Genomic DNA, 19,970 nt, shown 5'->3' on the forward strand with positions numbered 1-19,970 from the left:
CAAAAATGTCTCCAAAATAATTAGCAGGATTTTAGTCGGCATGACTGTGTGGCTGCACGTAAAGTAAAGCTCAGACAGCTCTTAAGAAATCGAAGCCCTGGAATGAGTGTCTGGGACCTTAACAGCACTTATTTAAATCTTCCTGCTTGACACATTTATAGTTTTTCATGTAGTCGAAAGGGCAAAGGGGTTGGTATGCAGAAAGCTGCTACAATGTGAGAAACATCATGAACTTCTATAACCTCTTGTACTTATACTGACATGAAAGTAATAGCCAGCGGAGAACAAACATGCAATCTAATTCAAAGAGGGGGGAATATTATGCAAAGATCTCTGTAATCATTGTCTCGACATCTCACTTCAAAATAAAATTCACTACCTTACTGAGGAGCTACCTGAATAAAAATAATCCTATGAAATGTGTTGTAATTTTATCATATTTAATTGAAAGATGCCCCTCGTTTGGCCATCTGCCTGGCAAAGCAATCACCAAGCAGGGCTCTTGGCTATCCCAAGCCTGCTCCTCCCTCCCTGCTCTTCACCATCCCCAGCAAGGCCCCCACCAGGCAGCTGAGCCACAGGCAGCACACGAGGACTCGACTGCAAAATGAGGGCACGCTAACAAATCTAAAGAGACAGCAAGAATGCCTCGTGATAGTTCACAAGGCTCACGCTACCAAGTCCAGGGGATAAATTACCTAAACATCTCCGGTTGCACACTAGACCCCTGAGAGTCCTCAAGCGCTACAGCGAACAACTCAAATTGCAACCCTTTTGTCTAAAATGATAAGAATTTAATATTCTGTATTCTTGTTGAAAATATTTCAAAGGGCCACAAGTCACCAATGTCTGAATTCAGGCCTATTGTCACATGCAAGTGTCCTTAAAACGGACAGGAAGGGGAAGCTAAGGAATGGGATGGCTGGGATGGCCAGCCCTCCACCCAAAGCCACACCACAGAGCTTTTGCTTTCCTTTCTTTCTATTTGGGCCTAGGAAGGGCTTATTCCTGTTGGCTTAGGTTATCATTATGACAAAGGCTCCAAAAAGCTGCAGGTGTTCACCCTACGGGCACCCTATGTGCCTGGAGGCACAGGCAGCTGCTCATTTCGGGGACAGTGAGACACTTGGGAGCACACACAGGAACCTCAGGACTCAAAGTGGCCCTGGCCCCTGGTTGGGAGCACTGCCAGGGCCAGGGACAGAACCCTGAGCCATAGAGCAGTGGCCAGGAAGGGCCCTCGAGGGCCAGGACAAAGCCCGACATGCTGCCACTCTCTTCTTGTACCCAGAAAGCAGCAGGGGACACCTAGGCCTAAAGAACGGAGTCATCTGAAGGTAGAGGACACACAAAAACCATCCCTACCCCATTCAAAATGGCCAGCAGCCACCAAGGAACAGCAGATACCCTGACTACAGCCCTGAACCACAGCCCAGGGAATGGCTCTGGGAGGTGACAGCCATGCTGGGCCTGGGACAGGCCCATGACCAACAGGTGTAGTCAGCATCCCAGAGAGGTACATGGATATCCCAAATCTGTGGCCTGATCAATTCCTATTTATTTATGTACCTATTTAACCCAGGCTCACTTGCTTCTGACCGTACCACACACAGAAACTGAAAAGTTGACATAAGTGCAGCTGCTGAGTATGACCAGGACACAGAAACCCCACCATGTGTCTTCCTGTCCATCTTTTATTTAGTGCCCCACAAACAAAACAATTTTAAAAAGGCTACATTTGCACCTTAAGTAAATGTGCTTGAGAGCATTCAGTGGAGCGCCACGGCAGCATGAGGCAGCAGCCATGCCCAGGGAGGCGGGGCTGGGCAGGCAGACAGGCCAGGGAGTTCCTTAGGGGCCACAACCACTCAAAGAAGCTCCACAAGAGCATCACCCTGCCAAGTGATGCTCAGTGGCATTATCATTATCATCATCATGGCTGGGGTGCCACTGAGGGCCCTCAGAGACCACTGGTGGCAGGGCTGGGAGCTGGGATGCACAGACATGCACAGCCACCATGGGACTGTCTCTAGAGAGTGCCTCCCGCTCCAGCCAACACCTGCGTTAAACCTCTTTGGGGCACAGCTACAGCAAGAGCCTACATTAGTCCCTTGCCTTGGGACAAGTGCCACCCTGGAGGCTGTCTGCATAAAACTGATAACATTGAACAAAACCCTAGATATAGATAAGGAAAGTCTTGCAGAACAAAAACCTTATAGCAGTTCATCAGTAAGTCACTGGTAATTAAAGTCATTCAGTTCATCCTCACTATAAGGAAGTACTGTAAACGGTTCCAAATTTAAATTACATATACAATATATTTCTTACATGTGTATAATTTTTCCCATTTGGCAGTGCAGAGTGACACAATTTATTTGGCCTTGTAAGAAGGCCTGCAAATGCAACTCAAGGCAAAGCTCTAGGGTGAAAATATACCTTTCTTTAAATTGCTATTATGCTGTTTCATAAAAATAATTTCAAGAATTACCTAATATTTTTAATGTTTCTGCATAATAACAAAAGAAAAACTGCACTGGTTCCCATAGGCTGTATTCAATTACTCTGATTTTATTAACAGACTGCTTTCAATCAATAGGAACTCCAAGCCACATGTCAAACTAGAATGCCAGATTCTTAAATGATATAACTTAGCATGGCAGTTCAGTCAAAGGAAGCAAGCCAATTTATACCATAGCAAAGCCAACCCAAAAACTGCATCCATTAATGATAATTCCCATGGGGATTCTGGCCACTGTGGTTACAAACAGCTGACAAAGCTGAACTGTATTATTGCACTATTTGTAAGAATGAGTCAGACATCAGCATAGGGGAATTACTCCCAGCCTACAGATAATTCAATGAAAAAAGCAGCTTTCATAAAGAACTAAAACCAGTTTGGTTTTCTGTTCATCCTGCTACAGAGAACACTCAGAATCAAATTCAAAGATATTCTCAAAACAATCACAACACACGAATATTAACTTATTTTGTTTTCTATTTTCCTTATCATCTCTCCCAATTTACTACTCAACTGTACCAATCTTTAGGAAGATCTTTCTCTAATCTTGGAGATACTAATTTGAATCTCTTTCTGACTTAAAACTTGCTTTCCCCTCTTTTAAAAAATAAATTGCAGGATGGGGGGGACCCACAACAAACACTGAAATAAAGCAAGTCCCCAAGGATGAAAAAAATCCCATTAAATAACTACTCATTGACAAATCTTTTTCAGCAAACAGTTCAATTAATCTTTAGTGAACTTTTTATAAAGTGCACTTATAATGGCTCTTTCAACTTGTTCATCTTCCTAAATTTGCTCATTTAAGTTTCCTTCTACTTTAAATGCTTGTGTATAGACATCTATTAAATATAAGGTTTTCTACATCTCAAGTTTGAGATTATAAAGTACAGGTCACTGCCATGCCATTTAAATCCTGAGAGCACTTTAATCAAAAGACCATGTCATCATGCCCTAGCTGATTAATTCAGTAATTCTTTTTCCTCACTGTGGTATGCTCTAGCACTCAGAAAGCAACCCTACTATCTAACAGGCAAATAAACATCAGCTTCCAAAAAGGGATGGACCACAACCTCAGTGTGTGCTCTGTTTCATCAAAGTTAACAGGGTACTACTGATTCAACATTAGTTTTTCATTCATTGATAAAACATGATAAACTTAATTGCAAATTTACATTGCTGTGAAATTCAGTGTTTGACTTCTGTGGCAATATGTATCATTTAATAGGATCTCGCTATGAAATGACTACAAGTGAATACCAGAGATTCTTGGGTTAGGAAGACAAGCGAAGTTCTTAGAAGTACTTGCTCATTTTCTAAACCAGACTGCAAATTTTAAACTTAATCTGCCTCCTTTCTTAGAGGAAAAAAACAAACTAACAAACAAAACATCCTCATACTTCTGTTGCACCTGTTATCCCTACAAAACCTAGAGTCCCAGAGAAGAAAGCTTACTGAATTACCACCAGCCTCAAGTCAAATATTCACAATAGTTTACAATAAAGGTAATTGAACAGCAATAGATAACAGGCATCAGGCCTTAAAGTTGCCCAGAAGCATTGTGATGGTTATTGTTACAAATTTTTAATTAACTATGCAAAGAAAATAATCTTTCAATAAAATAAATAAAAGACGTTATTAGTCTCAGACACTGACATCCAAATCCTGGAATGGAAAAATTTCTTTCTCTTCTGAGCTAATATATTTATACATCACACTGCATTGCAGAATATATTGCAATAATACAAGGAGAACAGGATTACTTCTGGAACTAACAGAAACAGAGTTGGCACAAAGGACCTTCTTTCTCTTACGACATAAAGCATTTTGGATTGCAACATTAATCTACGTTCTGGCAGCCTGTGCACCTACAGACATGGCCACTGGTACCTCATCTGCAGGAAAATGGATCTGTAATCCAATTTCAGCCTGCTTGCTTGCCAGTGTCATTTGCTCCAGTGTGAAGCTTTCAGCACACAGGATTGGCCTCAAAATAAGTACTGCTGGGTTTGGGCATAGTACAGCTGTAACCAGAGATTACAAATTCCCAAGAAGGCTCATGTTGGCTCAAACTAGTGTGAGCAGTGGGTACCCACTGCCAAATGCAAATTTTGCAGTATTCTAATGGAAATCAAAGAAACAATATCCATGGCTTCAGGGGAAGAGCCACACAGAATACCTTCACAGAATGAGCACACATGCCTTTGTTGTGAAAAAGCACATCTGAAAAGATCTGCCAACACCTCTCCCAGCGCATTTCATGCTGGTGAGTGGGGAGGTACCCATTGCAACAATAGGAGGGAGCAACTACCGAAGAACCAGAAGTTTTTTGATTCCATTAAAGAATAACTTTATGTGCTGTGAAGGAAGGATGCCTCCTCCTCCTCTTGAGAGCCAGCTCACAGCAAGGTCCCAAATACCCCAAGGGCCATGGAGAAGCAGCAGCTTCCTGCGTTCTCCAGCAATACAAACCACAGCTCCGTCCTTACGTTGCAACAGCCACGCAAAGATGGAAACATTTCTCAAGGACAAACTAGAACAAAACAATTGTCAGTGACTGCAGCATCTGCTCAGCGTAGCCAACATAATAAATTTCAATCTCATTTTAATTTTTATATGTCTAAAGCTATTAGGTCTTAGATATTTGAACTTTAATTATTATGGAAGCAATTAGTTCCTATGACCAGAAGGCTTTGCCTCAACAATTGCAATGAGCACAATATTTTCTACAGCATAAAAAATAAATACCCTGACACATCTGTAGCTGTCTAGGACCTTGCAACTGCGACTGTGCTTCACACTGGTGTCTTGGCTTTGTGCCAGATTGCAAAAGCTGGCAAGTTACAGGCATAAGCTATATGACATTGTTTATATGTGTAGCTGAAGATTATCTCCCAAGGTATTCTGTAAATTTAGAATTTCAAAATTTAAATATTTTCTGCTGTAGAGAGATTAAATTGGTTTTGAAATTTAAATATTCTTTCAGAGAAAACTATTTTGGTACGTTATCTCCTACAAAGACAGTTATAACTAAACAACAGTTCCAAGTACCCTGAAAAGTGGTATTTCTAAAACTGACAAAACAACTTACATTTGTGTTTAAAGATACAGAAGTATTCTGTGGAGCTTTGTGCATCAAAGGAATTTCATTAATATATATTGCTTTTTAGTACCTTCATTCAATGCATTACTACTTAACAGAAGTATGCATTTTAATTCTCATCGTCTTTTTCAGTTTTCCCTTTGTGTATTTTATCCACAGCGCAGTGTGCCCACACAGCTTTCCCCCGAGCTCTGGTGAGCTGATCTGACTGACCTCTGCAAACAGGGCTGCTGCCAGAGAACAGCAGCTGAACAGCAGGGGACAACAAAGCTGGTTTAGAAGGGGCTTGGGGATCTTTCTGGTCCAGAAATACAAATCACCCTAAGAGTGACTGAGCATTCACCTGCACACAGTGTCTGGCCTCCTCAGTACCTCACAAGCTTCCCTTTGCTTTTACAAGCAAGGGTGGAAATTCAGGAACAGACTGTGCTTACTCTTAACCAAGCCACAGAGAGGCTTTTTAATTCCTATATGTTGGCATTTTACACAGTGCTCTTTGAATGCCAATCACTATCTCTTCCATAAGTGAATGAAATATAAACTGTTTAGTGCCTTGTTTTACACCAAGAGGCTCGATTTAGATGACTTCTGTTGATAAATACCATTTGCTAACAAAATCAAGGGCCAATGACTTCCAATTCAAGCTTTTGTTGAATCAAAGGCAACTAATAATGTCAAAGCTCTGAAGCCAAAGGAAGTGCTAGATTCCAATCAAAGGGATTTCTGTTTCAATTAAAAGCATTTTCCCAGGCTCAGTATCATGCACTGTCACCCACTTTCTTCACTGGGACCCAATGCATCCACTATAAGGGCAGAACCACAGCAGTAAGAAGAAATATAATGTACACACTTGTTGTGCAAGTGATAAAATACATTCATCAAGGGGAGGAGCAAAGCACAACATGCCAATGGATGCTGTGACTTTTTATATCCTTGCGTTTTCAAGCGGATTTTATTGTTTAGGGGTTATTTTCTACAGTCTACTGGCAAAGAAAACAGGCTCGGACACAGATACATCTGAGCAAAGTCTGGCTTACTCGGTGCAACCTTTCTGCTCTTATTTACTCATACAAGACAAAGCAGTACTGGGAACAGGTCTGTCCACAGACAAAACCTGGGACCCTAAGCTTTGCTCCAAGGAACTCAGGAGACCCCTAAACACAAAAGCACTGGGGCAGGGGGAGTTCTCTTCCCAGGTGCCTGGTCTGTCTGCATGGTCCGCAGCAATTGGAAGCCTTCCCATGCAGCCCAACAAGCAGGGACCACAGTCCTCTAGTCCTGCTGGGAGTGCACACACACACACACAGAGCTATTTTCAGCATATTCTCACACATCCCTATGAAACTCAACTCATGCCCTGATCTTCCTGACAACATGCCCAGCCTTGAACTCCCACCCTCTGGAAGCAAAGCCAAGGGGAACCACAGGGAGAAGGCCCTGCACCCAGGGTATTTCCAACCTTTGCTGGCCACAGACATTCAGGGCAGCTCCCAGAAATCCTCTCTGTCCTCTCACTGAGAGAAGAAATCCTCCACCAAGGTGGTGGTCTTATTCTTTTCATAGAGCTCTTTTAAATTACTTGAGACACACTTTCTCAGTAAAAATCCAAAAGGAAACCAAAATAGGCAAAACTGACTTCCTTTAATTAATACATATATTCAGAGCAAGGTTGCTCCACCATACACAGAAAACAGACATATACTTCCTTCTGTGAAGGTAGTTAAAGCAGAAATATGAAGCTGACTGCAATACATTACCATTTTTAGATGGGATATAAGAACTTCCTGAATAAAAAGATGCCCTTTATTTGAACCACGGCTTGAAAAATGTCACCAGTGCAAATGCTAAGGAAAAACAAATACCACCAACATATCTGACAGGACATAAGACATAACTTCCACTGCTCTCAGTATACATTATTCTTACAATGCCACTTTAGCAGTAAGCAAATAAAGTTATGCCAAAATACATCCAACACAGCAAAACTGAACACTGCAGAAGACACTATTTAAAGCAGGCTCAGTTAAAGATGAATTCAATTGCTTTACCCAATTTATATTCTCTACCTAAGACTCCTGGACATCAGGAAATGAAGCATTACAATGCTTTAACAACCTTCTGCACTTGCATCTACCCTTCATGTTTCTATTAGATCCTCTGCACCCATTTAAAGTATAAATTCCCACTGACATAAATGGGTTTTCCATGCATGTAATTAAAAAAATCATATGCAAGAGAGACTTTTTGCTAAGCTGAGAGCAGCCAGTGTCAAACGCCCTGCAGTGAGTGCTGCCTGATGGCTGCTGCCATCCTGCACAGCTCATCCCAACTTGCTCACAGCAGAGCCCACAGCAAAATTCAGCAGCTTCAGAAGTACCAAGGCAGGACCTTGCCATACAGGCACATTTTGAAACAGAAACGAGCACATGCAACTCTCCAATGTTAGAACAAGATTCGGCCAATAAAGTCTTGTTTCAAGGTTTCTGCAAGCAGTTTACTCTTCCACAACTCCAGGATTCATCTTTTTCTTTTTTTTCTTTTATTTCTATAACACTAAACAAGTAAAAAGTAAAAAATATTCTTCATCTTTACATAGCATACTTGTTGGGTTATTAGTTTAATTAATGCATCTCTCACCAACCAGACTATCTATATACAAATATAGTGAAGTTACTAAGTTTTGCCCCATGCAAGAAGTCACGTGTGTCTTTTTGGTTCATTTTATGAGGGGAGAATAAAAGAGAAAAGCAATCTCTCAGTTCACAAGACAAAATAAGTAATGCTTAAGGATAACAGTAGAAGGCCTTTAATAAAGCAGCAAGAAAAAAACCCTCTGTGCTTCTGACCCACATGAAAAACTATGGAAAACAGCAGGCTGGGGACTGATGGTGCAATTAGCTTTTCTCACTTGTTTAATTTGTTTCTTTATTAAAGTTAATGGTCATCTTAATATTGCAGGCCTACAAAATGATAATGAAGACCAGGCAACTAGTGGAACTTATATTTACAGCTGTACTCAAAACAGTCATCCTTGACCATTCTATAGATGCAAAGAGAACACTTTTATTAAGTTTTTTAAGTATAGTGAGGTGGTTTAAAGAGTATGCGCAGCATCAAATCAGCTATGGTTTCAGTAGCCAAAAGAGCAATAAACATTCAACAGGAGTAGGCTTTTTTGATTATTTGTAAAATTTAAGTAAAACACAAGATTTTTAACTACCCATTTATGCCATCTGGATTTTACCATCCCAGAGAGACTATGCATGCATTTTCAGCCATTTCAGTCAACAGGACATAATACCAGTAAAGAGCACCTTGGTCTCTGGGTACTGACATGAGGGACAACATTCTTGTTGCATTTTGTCTGATTCAGTATGAAGACACAAAACTAAGCCATAACAGTAACACAATTCCAGGGCAGCTGAGGGAAGCCATTTGCCCACGCTTCAGTGACACAGAGCTAACACTTAGGCATTGGGGACCAATGAAGGGGAAGAGGAACGAGGCTGAAATTGCCACCACCAAAACCATGCTCTATGAGCTATTTGAAACTGGCAGGATAGCTTTTTTCTGGATGTTGAAGGGCCCCCAGGCCCAGCAGACGCTGTACCCCTGAATGCTCAAGCAGTAACAGATTTGGCCACCGCAGGCTGATTAGGATGGGACACCAGTGGAAGAGGTTGCATGTGCCAGAAATGCTGGGGAAAACAGCTTGGGGAAGTCTGGTCTACAGGGAAAAATGTAACAACATTCTAAGTTTTAAAAATACAATGACCAATAAAAGCAACAACAGCATTACTAAATTTGCTATAGAGGCATGTAGGGTAGAGTAGAAATGGGGTATTTTGCAAGTATGTGGTAAGAGACAGTCGTGCTGCAAGGCCTTAGCAATCAAAATTAACAAGGCAGAAAACCAAAAATAGGCAGTAATATCTGAGAAGACATTACTCCTAAATTACTCCCTTACACCAGGAATTAGAATCAGACTGAGGAGGGCAATTTTAAGACAATGTTTCAATTTTTTTTTAATATGTATCCCAATAAGAAACATTGTAATTCTAAAAATCATAATTAAATCTCAATCACTCTTACTCTCTATTCATCCTATGAGCTTATTACGAGTTATCTCCAATGTCCTAGGGTGACTTTATGATGCTGAATTGTATCCCTATTCATCTGTTTAGCCCTTACAGACCAAACTTCCAGTCTCTGCTATGCTGCTGTACATCCTGCTGCTCAAAGCACGTGAGACAATTTCATGTGCATGATTTGTAGGGCCCACAGGTGCTGGAATTGTCTCTTATGGTGAAAGCTGCTTTTGAGAAAAGAAAAACATGAGAAAGACAGAGAGACAAAGGGAAAATGAAAGCTGTTGGCAGCTGCCAGCAAAGCCAGGAGAAGAGCAGGAACAAGGGCAACAGGTTGTGGCTTTGCTGAAGGAGCCAGAGCTGTGTTTGGAGGGAAGGCACTGGTCAGGGTGTCTCAGGCACTGCCAAGCTGTCCCAGAAAAGACCCCAAATCCAGTTCATAGCTTGACAAACATCAGGTATCAGCATCAGGTGTGCCCCAGAGTTACACCAGTCAAGCTTGGTGTCCAGCTGCTGACACAGTTGTACTTGGTGTACAACTGGTGCCACAGAAGCCCAGCTGTGGCCCTGGCCCCACTGTCATCACCATCCTGCAGCCAGCTTAGTACAAGAAACACTTTCCTCTTGCTTTGGGAGTGAAGCTATTAAGCTGTTCTGGAAGACCAAACTCCATTTATTTATGTTACTTCTTGTCTACTTTTAAATCTCTATCAGTATGTGCAAGACTTGGTTTTACAACACTATTACCCTACAAATGGCATTTATACAAATTGTTTAACAAGACTTTCATCCATCTTAAATTAAGATACACTGTCACAGAAATTCTCACATCGTACCTTGCACAAAGCCTGAACTAATAAGCTCATCAAATCAATCCAGTAAGACAGGCAAGCAATGAGTATCATTCCTGTAAATACCATATCACTAAAATATATTTTCCCATTTCATTAAATCATACTCTTAAGAATATAATTATTTGCACTGTTTATGTTCCTTTCAGCCTCCCAGGCTGCTGAGAAAAGCTTGTCCACTGGTGGGAACTGGAGGAATAAGATTGCCTGACCTGGAGCGGATTATTCAGCACTGACTTCACTTTGAAGAGTCTTCCAATAAAAAGGGGAAAAAAAATAAATAATTAAACCTACTACATCACTTTAAAAATTGAAGACAGCATTTTTAACCTCTGTCCTTTTACATTACTGCACCAGTGCCTGGAAAAGCTACAGCATGAGAGAGTCATTTAGGCAGCTCCCTTTGTGCCACCACCATGGCTCAAAGGGACAGAAATCAAGAAACATTAGAATCAATATAAGCTGATTAGGACATTAAGGAAGAATAAACCATGCAGAACTCAAAAAAAAAATCTGTTAAAAGGCATGGAGAAAGCAGGAATTTCTGAGTAGAGAGTAACTTATTTTCTGGAGATAGTCCAGATTTTGCATTTCCATCTGGACTATCTTAGTGCTGGGATAAGTGATAAGGAGGTTTCCATCTGAAACACAGGAGTGTCCCTTTGACATGAAATACCTACAAGAAGGACAGCCACAGTCTAAAAGAAATTCATAGGATCTGAAGAAGAATAGATGCTTTTTTATATACACACATCTACATCACACTCATACCTGAATGGAAAACATAAAAAAAAAAAAAATAAAAAAAAATAAAGAAAAAAAGAAAAAATAAAATAAAGAAAAAAAGAAAAAAGAAAAAATTATTTTTTATGTAAAGTAAAATAAAATAAAATACAATACAATAAATACCTGGGACTGAAAGCATGGTCCAGCTACTAACAGAAGATTTATTCTCACTCTTTTTTGTCATTCCTCAGGAACAGGCAGTTTAGCTTAAGCTGAGACCTGCTATTTACAGGTACACAATAAGCCAGTTGGGTTTTTTCATTCTTTGGAACAGCTGCTGACCTTAGCCCTTGGTTATCCAGCATTCATAAATGCCACACCCATTGCAGGGAAGAGGCAGGATGCACACAGGTCCCCAGCTGTGTGCCCCAGAGAAATGGCAGCTCTTTGGGCACTGCATCCCAGTGCCCTGCCTCGGCATTCTCAGCCAAAAAAAGACGAGAAGCTGCAGCTCCTTAGGCCAGAGACCTGCCTCTGTACACCACACTTCAAATAAAGAAAGTGATAACCCAGGAAAAAGCACAGAGGCTGAGTACTTTTTTGTACCCAGCAATCCTGCTCTGCTGTCTAGCAGATCCTGGACTGTCTGCTGCATGGGGCTGCACCACTCTGATCCCAGGGCTCCCCATTTGCCAACAGGGCTGGTGGGCAAAGGAGGGCAGGAAGGTGCCCTTCGGGAACTACAGCCCCCAAGTCAACCCACCTGACTGAGCAACCAGCACCACAACTCCCAAATGTGTGCACCTAAACTCTGTGCTGCAAATCAGTGCTAACACTATCCATTTCTCCTTCTTGGGGAAAACATGCCCACAAGTCTAGAAGGGTGGGAAGGACAACAAACACATCAGACCCAAGCAGGCAGGTGCAGACATGCAGGTATAAAAGGAATGAGTCTTAAGCCTTCTGTTATAAGTAAAAAATGTATTTGTGAAACTATGATGACAACCAAGTTGCATCAGATGTGGAACTGGACAAGATAAAAAAGCACTCTAAATCTGATCAACTGTTTAACTTTCCAGATTTGGTGGGGGTTCCCCTAGATTACTTCAAACTAGACATTTCCCTGCTATTCTTTAAATCATCCCATTGAATTACTAAATGGGATTAGATCTCAGCAAAAAAGGGTTTTTTTTCTTCAAGATTTAGCAGCTAACTGCAAATGAAAGCAAAAACAGAAGCCTGCCTTGTGATGAAAGGACAAGTAAAAGAGCAATCACATCAGAAAACCAATGCCCAGACCTCTAAACAGCAAAGCAATTCTATGTGTCAAGTTCCCATAACAAGATGGAGCCAGCTGAGGCTTATGTTAAAACTGTGCAACAAAATTAGATGTCTGGAGCCTCTGTCAGATGAATGATGCTATCTCATTAATGGGATTACATAGAAAAATTGGAGGGATTTCAGTCAAGAGGAATAAAATTATTAAGGATCAAAGAAGTGTGACTCATGAAAGGAAGTAGAAACTGGATGCTGTGCTCTTGCCTGAAAAGCCCAGGTCTGAGAACCAGACAGGCCTGGTGGTACCAGCAACACTACAGCATCTCCTGCCTTACACCCAGAATAACAGGAATAGATCAGACCTGCCAGAACAAAAAATCGTATTATAAAATTGCAGCTTTTCTATGGCGACAGTACTATTGTATCAGTCAGTAAAAAACTAATAATCAGAGGGGAAAGAGGACAGGAAAATGAATTGCCTATTAACAGCTGGCAGGAAGAGCACATTTAGTCAGGAAAAATAGAGGAGGAAAAAAAGTGGTTGTGACTACAGAGACTGGGTAAAATTGAAGTGTTTCAGTTATTAACGGGAAAGGATTTCTTAGCCACAGGAACAACATACACATGGAATCATCTTCCCAAGGCAGGTACTGAAAATCACAACAGCTGAATCACCTGAGGAAGGCCTGGCCACTACCTCAAAACCACCATCTTAAGAGTCCAGCACTGACAGGGGGTAAACTAGCTTTAGGGAAAGGGGAGAAGAAGAAACAGTGCAAGAAGGAAAACGGAAGTGTTGTGGTAGCAGATGTTCCCTTGTCAGCACTACTATGCTATACTGCAGGAAAAATAAATTAATAAATAAAAGAGATCTAAATATAGAATGAGATTCTCTTCACTGAGGGATTCAACGTCTCTCTGCAATTCTTTTCCAACTGAAAGACTGTAAGTTGAATAAAAAGCTTCATTTAAATTCTATACACATTCACAAAGATAAACTGATTTCTGAAAGCATTATTATGCCTGACCTCTCTCACTGAAGGTGAAAGCCAGATACTTTGTGAATCATTTTGATCATAGCTAATATTCCCTAAAAATTCATTAGCTGTCAACATAAAGGACAAAAAGTATCACCATGGAAGAGCAGATGCTGCGAGCTAACATACAAAGCATATTAGGGTTGCTTCCCTCGCATTCCTCTGCATCAGCACAGGGCAGCTCTGCTTCAACACCCAGCAGCAGAGTCCTGTTCCTGGCTATTGCGACAGGCAGAGAGTCAAACGCTTGGGAAGTGACACTTCCCAAGAAGAAACTTAGCTGAGGAAGTGCCAGGCCTGGAGGTGCCCAAGTATAGTATGCCAAGAGAAGCAGGGGAAAGCAATTTCTTCCAACCCCACCTCACCAGCAGGGAAGAGTGCGTGTGCACGTGTTTGTGTACACACTGTGGCAGGGAAGGGGTTTAGGACATTTAATTGCACTTTGGATCTTATCCAGCACACACAGCATCAAGCAACAGCTCTCCTGGAGTTAACACTTTACAGTTCTCCCCATTTTCACTAAGACCCTCAAGGGCAGGCAGGGTGAAGGGGAATCGGTTGCCAAGCCCCAACTGGCAGCACAGGCCACACTGGTACCCAGCTCAGTCTGCAAGGCCACCCATAGCCCTGCTAGGCCAGGCGAGCTCTGTGATCAAGGAAAATGACTCCAAGAAAAGATGCAAACAGAGCAGATTTGTTCCCTATTTTTATATGGTTTCTTACCACAGAAGATTACACTTGGGGCTCTTAAGCCATTAAACTTTTCAAAAGAGGAACAGCCTTTGCAGAAGCTCTTGTTTGATGTAACTGGGAGAATTGATCTTGTTGCTTAACCAAATCAAGATATAAGTATCCTGTCCCCCTTTTTCCATTTTTGTCTTAAAAAACCCAAAGAAACAAAGAAAAAAAAAAATCCAACCAAACTAACCTCGAGATTTAAGCTGCAACACTAGCCCTTATAGAAATAATGTCAGTGTTTACAACCAGCAGTTCATCACAAGCTATAAGAAATCCTCCACAATTTGCATCATGACATGTAACCCAAACCTTTTCCTCCTGAACACCAAAGTTTCTGGTCAGAAATGCTCAATTACTTTTTTGATTCAGAAACTTTATAGTATTAGTTGCAGTTAATGGAATTTCCAGAACTGGAAACAACACCAAAGTGTTGGTTACTCTGGGCTCTTTAGAATTCTCACAATCACGTGGGACACCTCCACAGTGATCTCACTCCCTCAGTTTATATTTCCGAGTACCTTGCATCCAGTGTGAGTCCGGGTCTTCATGAGGGGGGTTGTGGTGCACAGCTCAATGGCTTCTGGCTCATGGAAGATCACTGTCGGGAGAGGCTCTTTACGAAGAGTTAGGACATTCAACTTAGTCTTTAACATGGTCTGAAAGTGCTAAACAGAAAAAGAAAATAAATTACCTCCAGTTCCAGTGCAGAAAAATGAGAGTTAATAATTGGACGTGTCTGTTTGTTTCACTTGCTGGTCAATGCCTCATAAGCTTTCCTGGGGAGTCTTAAAATGTTCTATGACTTGAGAGCATTCATTACTATCAGCAACGTGGAGACTATTTTTAATTAAAAAATATATACACACACAAAGTGAAAGGATTCATTACAATTCACATTTGTTCCACAAAGGGTCTAAATTCAACCTCTGATCATTTGCAAGTATGTAATAAAGCTGTTAAGGGACCCAGTTCCTCTACTAATATCCACAGGGAGGAAGAACAGGGGATCAAAGACCACTAAAAGAACTATGGATTCATCCATCCTTGCTCTCCTTCCTCTGTACTTATATCTCATCCCACTGACCTTTGTAGATGTTACCATTCCCACTGAGCTGAATCCCTCACTGGTTTGCCTTTGTCATGTGAATTTCATATTCTCTTCCTTTGTAAGCAATAGTTCCTGTAGTCTCCAATGTAAATGTCACTCTTGGTACCAATGAATAGATGTCACTCAAAACTTGCCACTTTCTTAAACAGACTCCCCAGGCTTCAGTGAAGAACTATCCAAGTGGACAGTAAAGTCATCAAATTAAAAGTTTCTCAGCAATTGTTTAAAGTGAGTAAAGTCAATCCTTGAAGGACTTCCATATAAATTTTGTGGAATCAGGGGAGTCAAGAGAAAATTTTTAACATTTAGATGTTTCTTTGAACTGACCTTCATTTGAAAAACTGAACATTTTCACATACTACTACTTATCTAAGGGAGAAAAAATGCAGATATGAACCAAATCAAGGTAGTAACATGCCACAGCACTGTCTAGTGAAATATGACTTTATCAAAACTTCATAAGTTGACTCTTACCAATCAGCAGTTATTAGATATATGTGCAATGACTCCAGATTACTTATATCAAAACTAAACCATTTTTTCTGACTTTTAATAGGAGAGTCTTAATTTGCTTTGCAGCCACCCCTTTTCTCAGTCTCCACTTTACCTATGCAAGGCAAACAAGCATTACAGGGTCTTACTTGCAGAAAAAGAGATGCTAAGTGATTTCCCAGAGCCATGCAAGAAGTCTCTATTGGAGCTAGAATATCAACACAGGTCCTTGTTGTTCAGTCCTGTACTTTTGATGAAGAGAGTGTCTATTCAACATTTTATTTACATACAGAGGATGAATCAACTATTTAGATACTATGCTGGTTTTCTACAGATTTTTGTGGATATGAATATTCCTTTGAAAATAAAGTTGCTACTAGATTATAAATATTTTATCATGTGCCGACTGAAAGCCTGTTGATATACTTTTGTAACAGTTTAGTTCTTTGTTCACCAGTGTTTATGTCTAATAATTGTTATGCTGCTGGAAGTACAGTACTTCAAACACTTTTAGATTTGTTCAAGGTACATAAACTAACAGTCTGTGAAAATAGTGCTTAGTTACCTGTTTCACACATGAAGTTACAGCCTGTTAACAGCAATACTTTAGGGCCTCTGTGGTGTTTGTGCAAACATTCAAGTTTTCATCCTGGTGAAGCACTCTACTCATACTGTTTTTCATCTGCTTATATTACATATCACCCCATTCACTCTCCCAAACACAGCTCCAGCAAAAAAGTACTCCATTTAAGATGAGTGTACATTAAAGAATATTCTCTGACATGTTTCTGAAGATAAAAGAGCTCTTTGACAGCTAGGATTACTAAACTGACTGAGAAAACCTATTTAATTTTACCTTTAGGTTGCAATAAACAACCTTTTGTTTGGAGTTTCCTAGGCCTCTCCAGTGGAGTTGCTAGCAAAGGCTGAACAGCAGGTAAAAAGCCATGATGAGTACAAAGCAAGTGGAAGGTTTGAGATGCTGTTAGAAGCAGCATCATTGATTACCAGCTGCAGTGCTGGGCTTGCTGGTCCCACTCACTAACTGTTGTCTATTACAGCTTGACTCGCTTTTATCTATCGGCTCTAGGTCTGCTAACCCGCTGCTGAGGTTGTATTTCTGGGAGAGAAAATATGCAGCAGGCAAAGGGTGCTGGAGCTCAGGCCCAGAAATGCACAGGTCACAGCGATTTCCCCTGCAAATGATCCCTTTTCAAGCCTGGGGAAATGCTGCCTCCAGGGCTTTCTGATGCTGTCTTGTGGATGCAGGGGATGAGAGAGGAAGGCAGAGATGGAAAAAATATTAACCTTAAGTCATACTATCTTCCAAATAAGCCAATTTTGGATCAACAAAGAGAATGATTGTGAAATAAGCAGGTTGAACAACCTGTCCTAGCATTTAACTTTTCCCTTCCTTGAGTGCTGAAAGACCTCCATTTCCATAAATGATCTGTTTAGAGGGCTTCTCCAATAAAGAACAGTGCTTCCATTAGACAACAGATGTAAAAAACTCCATTTAGCCCTCCTGAGCAGTGAGCTTGGACCTGCAAAATGGTTCTTCTCCTCTGCTGCCATCTCTATAAACTTCAATGGGACTATTGACAGAAAGGGCACAATTTGACCAAAATGAAGAAAACTGTGGCAATGATCTATCTTTTTTTTCATGTCGTAACAACCACATATACAATCTTAAACAAGGAAGAGCCTACTCTGTGCCTTACAAAGGCAATTCAATACTTGTATGAGCAGCAAGTTGGAGCAGTTGGGTGCCAAAAACACGAGAGCACAATTGGCAGCAAACAGCTGATTAGTTGCCAGAGAAGTGCAGAAAGGATTGGGGGTGGACGCAGAAATAGCCTTTGCTTTGGCCCACAGGCCTAATGCAGACCACACTCTGCTCCCTGCACAGGTCATGTGATGGCTGCCATAAGAAAATCAAATCTCTGCCAGCAGACATGACACAGGGAGCCCCCAAATAAGCACATTATTTAAACACATGCCTAACTTTCACTATGTGAGCAGTCGCAGTAAAGCACACGTGGGTAGTCAATGGGATTATTCATGTGCTTGAAGCCAAGAACAGGATAAAGTGCTTCGCTGAACCCATTTCTTGGGTTTCCCGTCCAAACTGGCATCTCCTGCAGAAACTGTTGGCAAAAGCTGACCTATAACAGTAGCCAATGTATTTTTTGAGACGAGGCATTCACTCTCCACTGCTGTGAACTTGAAATTCTTCTTTAAAGTGCTTTAAGTTCACAAAGTTCTTGAAAAGCATGACTTTGGCAACCCAGCGAACAAAGTGAATAAAGCTTCAGGGAACGTTATACCATTCACATTTCAAGTTCCAAAACCACTAGGTTAATTTGGTGGCTCTGAAATTCATCATCAGAAGATATTCTTAGCTGGCATGATTATACCAACACCTCAAAACTACACATCACTCATTATTTATCCATTCAGATGGTACTACTGATATGACTTTATATTTGAAATAAATGCAAGGAGTAACATAACAGTAAGAAATTGGCAGTAAGTTTAAAAATACCTTGAGCAAATGAAAATACCTTAAATGCCAAGGAAAGCATCAGACATATAATTAGCATTGTATTTTCCTAGTTGCTGAACATTATATCATTCAGAGCAAAATTTAAGTTTTTGCTGCCAATAACACTGGACAATTATCTTAATGTAAAACCATGGTTTTGCTTGTTCAAGGATTCAAGTTCCATCAGTTTATTTTGTTTAGTTTACCCATCTTAATGGCATCCTTTTTCCTGCAGAAGAAAACCAAATGGTGCATAACTGGTAGCCCAAACCCATACCTGGCTAAGATTGTCAGTACAGAGATACTGCCTCTTGCCTCCTTGGTGACCCTCAAAGTGCTCCCTATTTCAATGAAAACCCTGCCATCACTAACACTCTTGACTATCAGTTAATTGAACTTAAGAATCAACAACTTCTAAATTGTTTAACATATATTTTGTTATCAGCTCAACATTAGCTCTAAATTAACTAATTCAGAACATTCAACTTGCAAATTTTACAAGCTGCATATTTAGTTCAGGCACAATTTCTGTTCCAGTTAAAACTAAAAATTAACAGCATTTGGGTCCTGTTTAGTTTGTCAGCAAAAATACAGTCACTTCCAGAACTCAGGCCAAATATCTTGGAGAAAATAACCATGATTCCATGCAAAGAAACATGACTTGGAGGAGAAAATAATGCACTGAAATTTGGAATAATAATGATCACCTTCAGGTCTTGACAAAACAGTCACTGCTGTTCACGATATTAAGTATTCAGCAGCCAAGCCTAGCAGTTCTTTTAATTTTCCTGATGGAAATAAAGGCCCAAATTCAAAAATCTAAGAAAGTCTTATATATTGGATGAGAGTATAAAAATAAATGTCAAGAAAGAGGGGGCTGTAATTGTAATCCAGCAACAGGAGTTAAGCAAAATAAATAAAAGCAAGAATTAAGCAAAATAAATACATTTTACAGGTTGACTGGGTGGCAACATGGTGATTGAAAGAAAGGTCTTCAGCACCTTAACCCTCATCTCCCATTCTCTTTTAACATCAGTATTACAATCATCACATGACTGTGTAAACTGGCATCACATTTCCAGGTGACCGGTACTTGGCCAATTTTGCCAAAGATGCACATTGAATCCAAACCCAAAAATCGGATGTTAACTTATGAAAAGGAGTTATTCTAAAACTTCAAAGACTCTGAAACAGGGATCTGCCAGAACAAGAAGCAGTCCTCTGGGCAATTCATCCTTCTACAGCACCTACAAAGGAATTCCCAGATGAAATCCATGTTAGTGCATCAGCAAAAGACGAAGGGAAATGCAAAAATAAGCTCTATAATTTACTATTTCAGCACAAGTACCTCTCTACCTCTGAAACCCATTTAGTTCTGGAACGAACCCAGAACTTTCCAACAGCGTCCTACAGCAAGACAATGCCACCCAGGAAAGACACAACCAAGTGAATTGAACTGCAAGAGAATTTTAGAAAGTGTAAATGT

General features: G+C 40.6%; 1 protein-coding gene across 6 annotated transcripts in view; it reads right to left on the reverse strand.

The window, feature by feature from the left end:
• Positions 1 to 19,970, reverse strand: part of PID1 (phosphotyrosine interaction domain containing 1) — an 85,985-nt gene that overhangs the window by 38,129 nt on the left and 27,886 nt on the right. For all 6 annotated transcript variants that reach the window (XM_058844474.1, XM_058844477.1, XM_058844475.1 and 3 more), the window contains one exon: positions 14,858 to 15,004. In XM_058844474.1, the coding sequence (XP_058700457.1) occupies positions 14,858 to 15,004 (147 nt within the window). The remainder of the gene's footprint in view (positions 1 to 14,857; positions 15,005 to 19,970) is intronic.

This window comes from Poecile atricapillus, chromosome 8 (assembly GCF_030490865.1).
Source record: "Poecile atricapillus isolate bPoeAtr1 chromosome 8, bPoeAtr1.hap1, whole genome shotgun sequence".
Classification (NCBI taxonomy): domain Eukaryota; kingdom Metazoa; phylum Chordata; class Aves; order Passeriformes; family Paridae; genus Poecile; species Poecile atricapillus.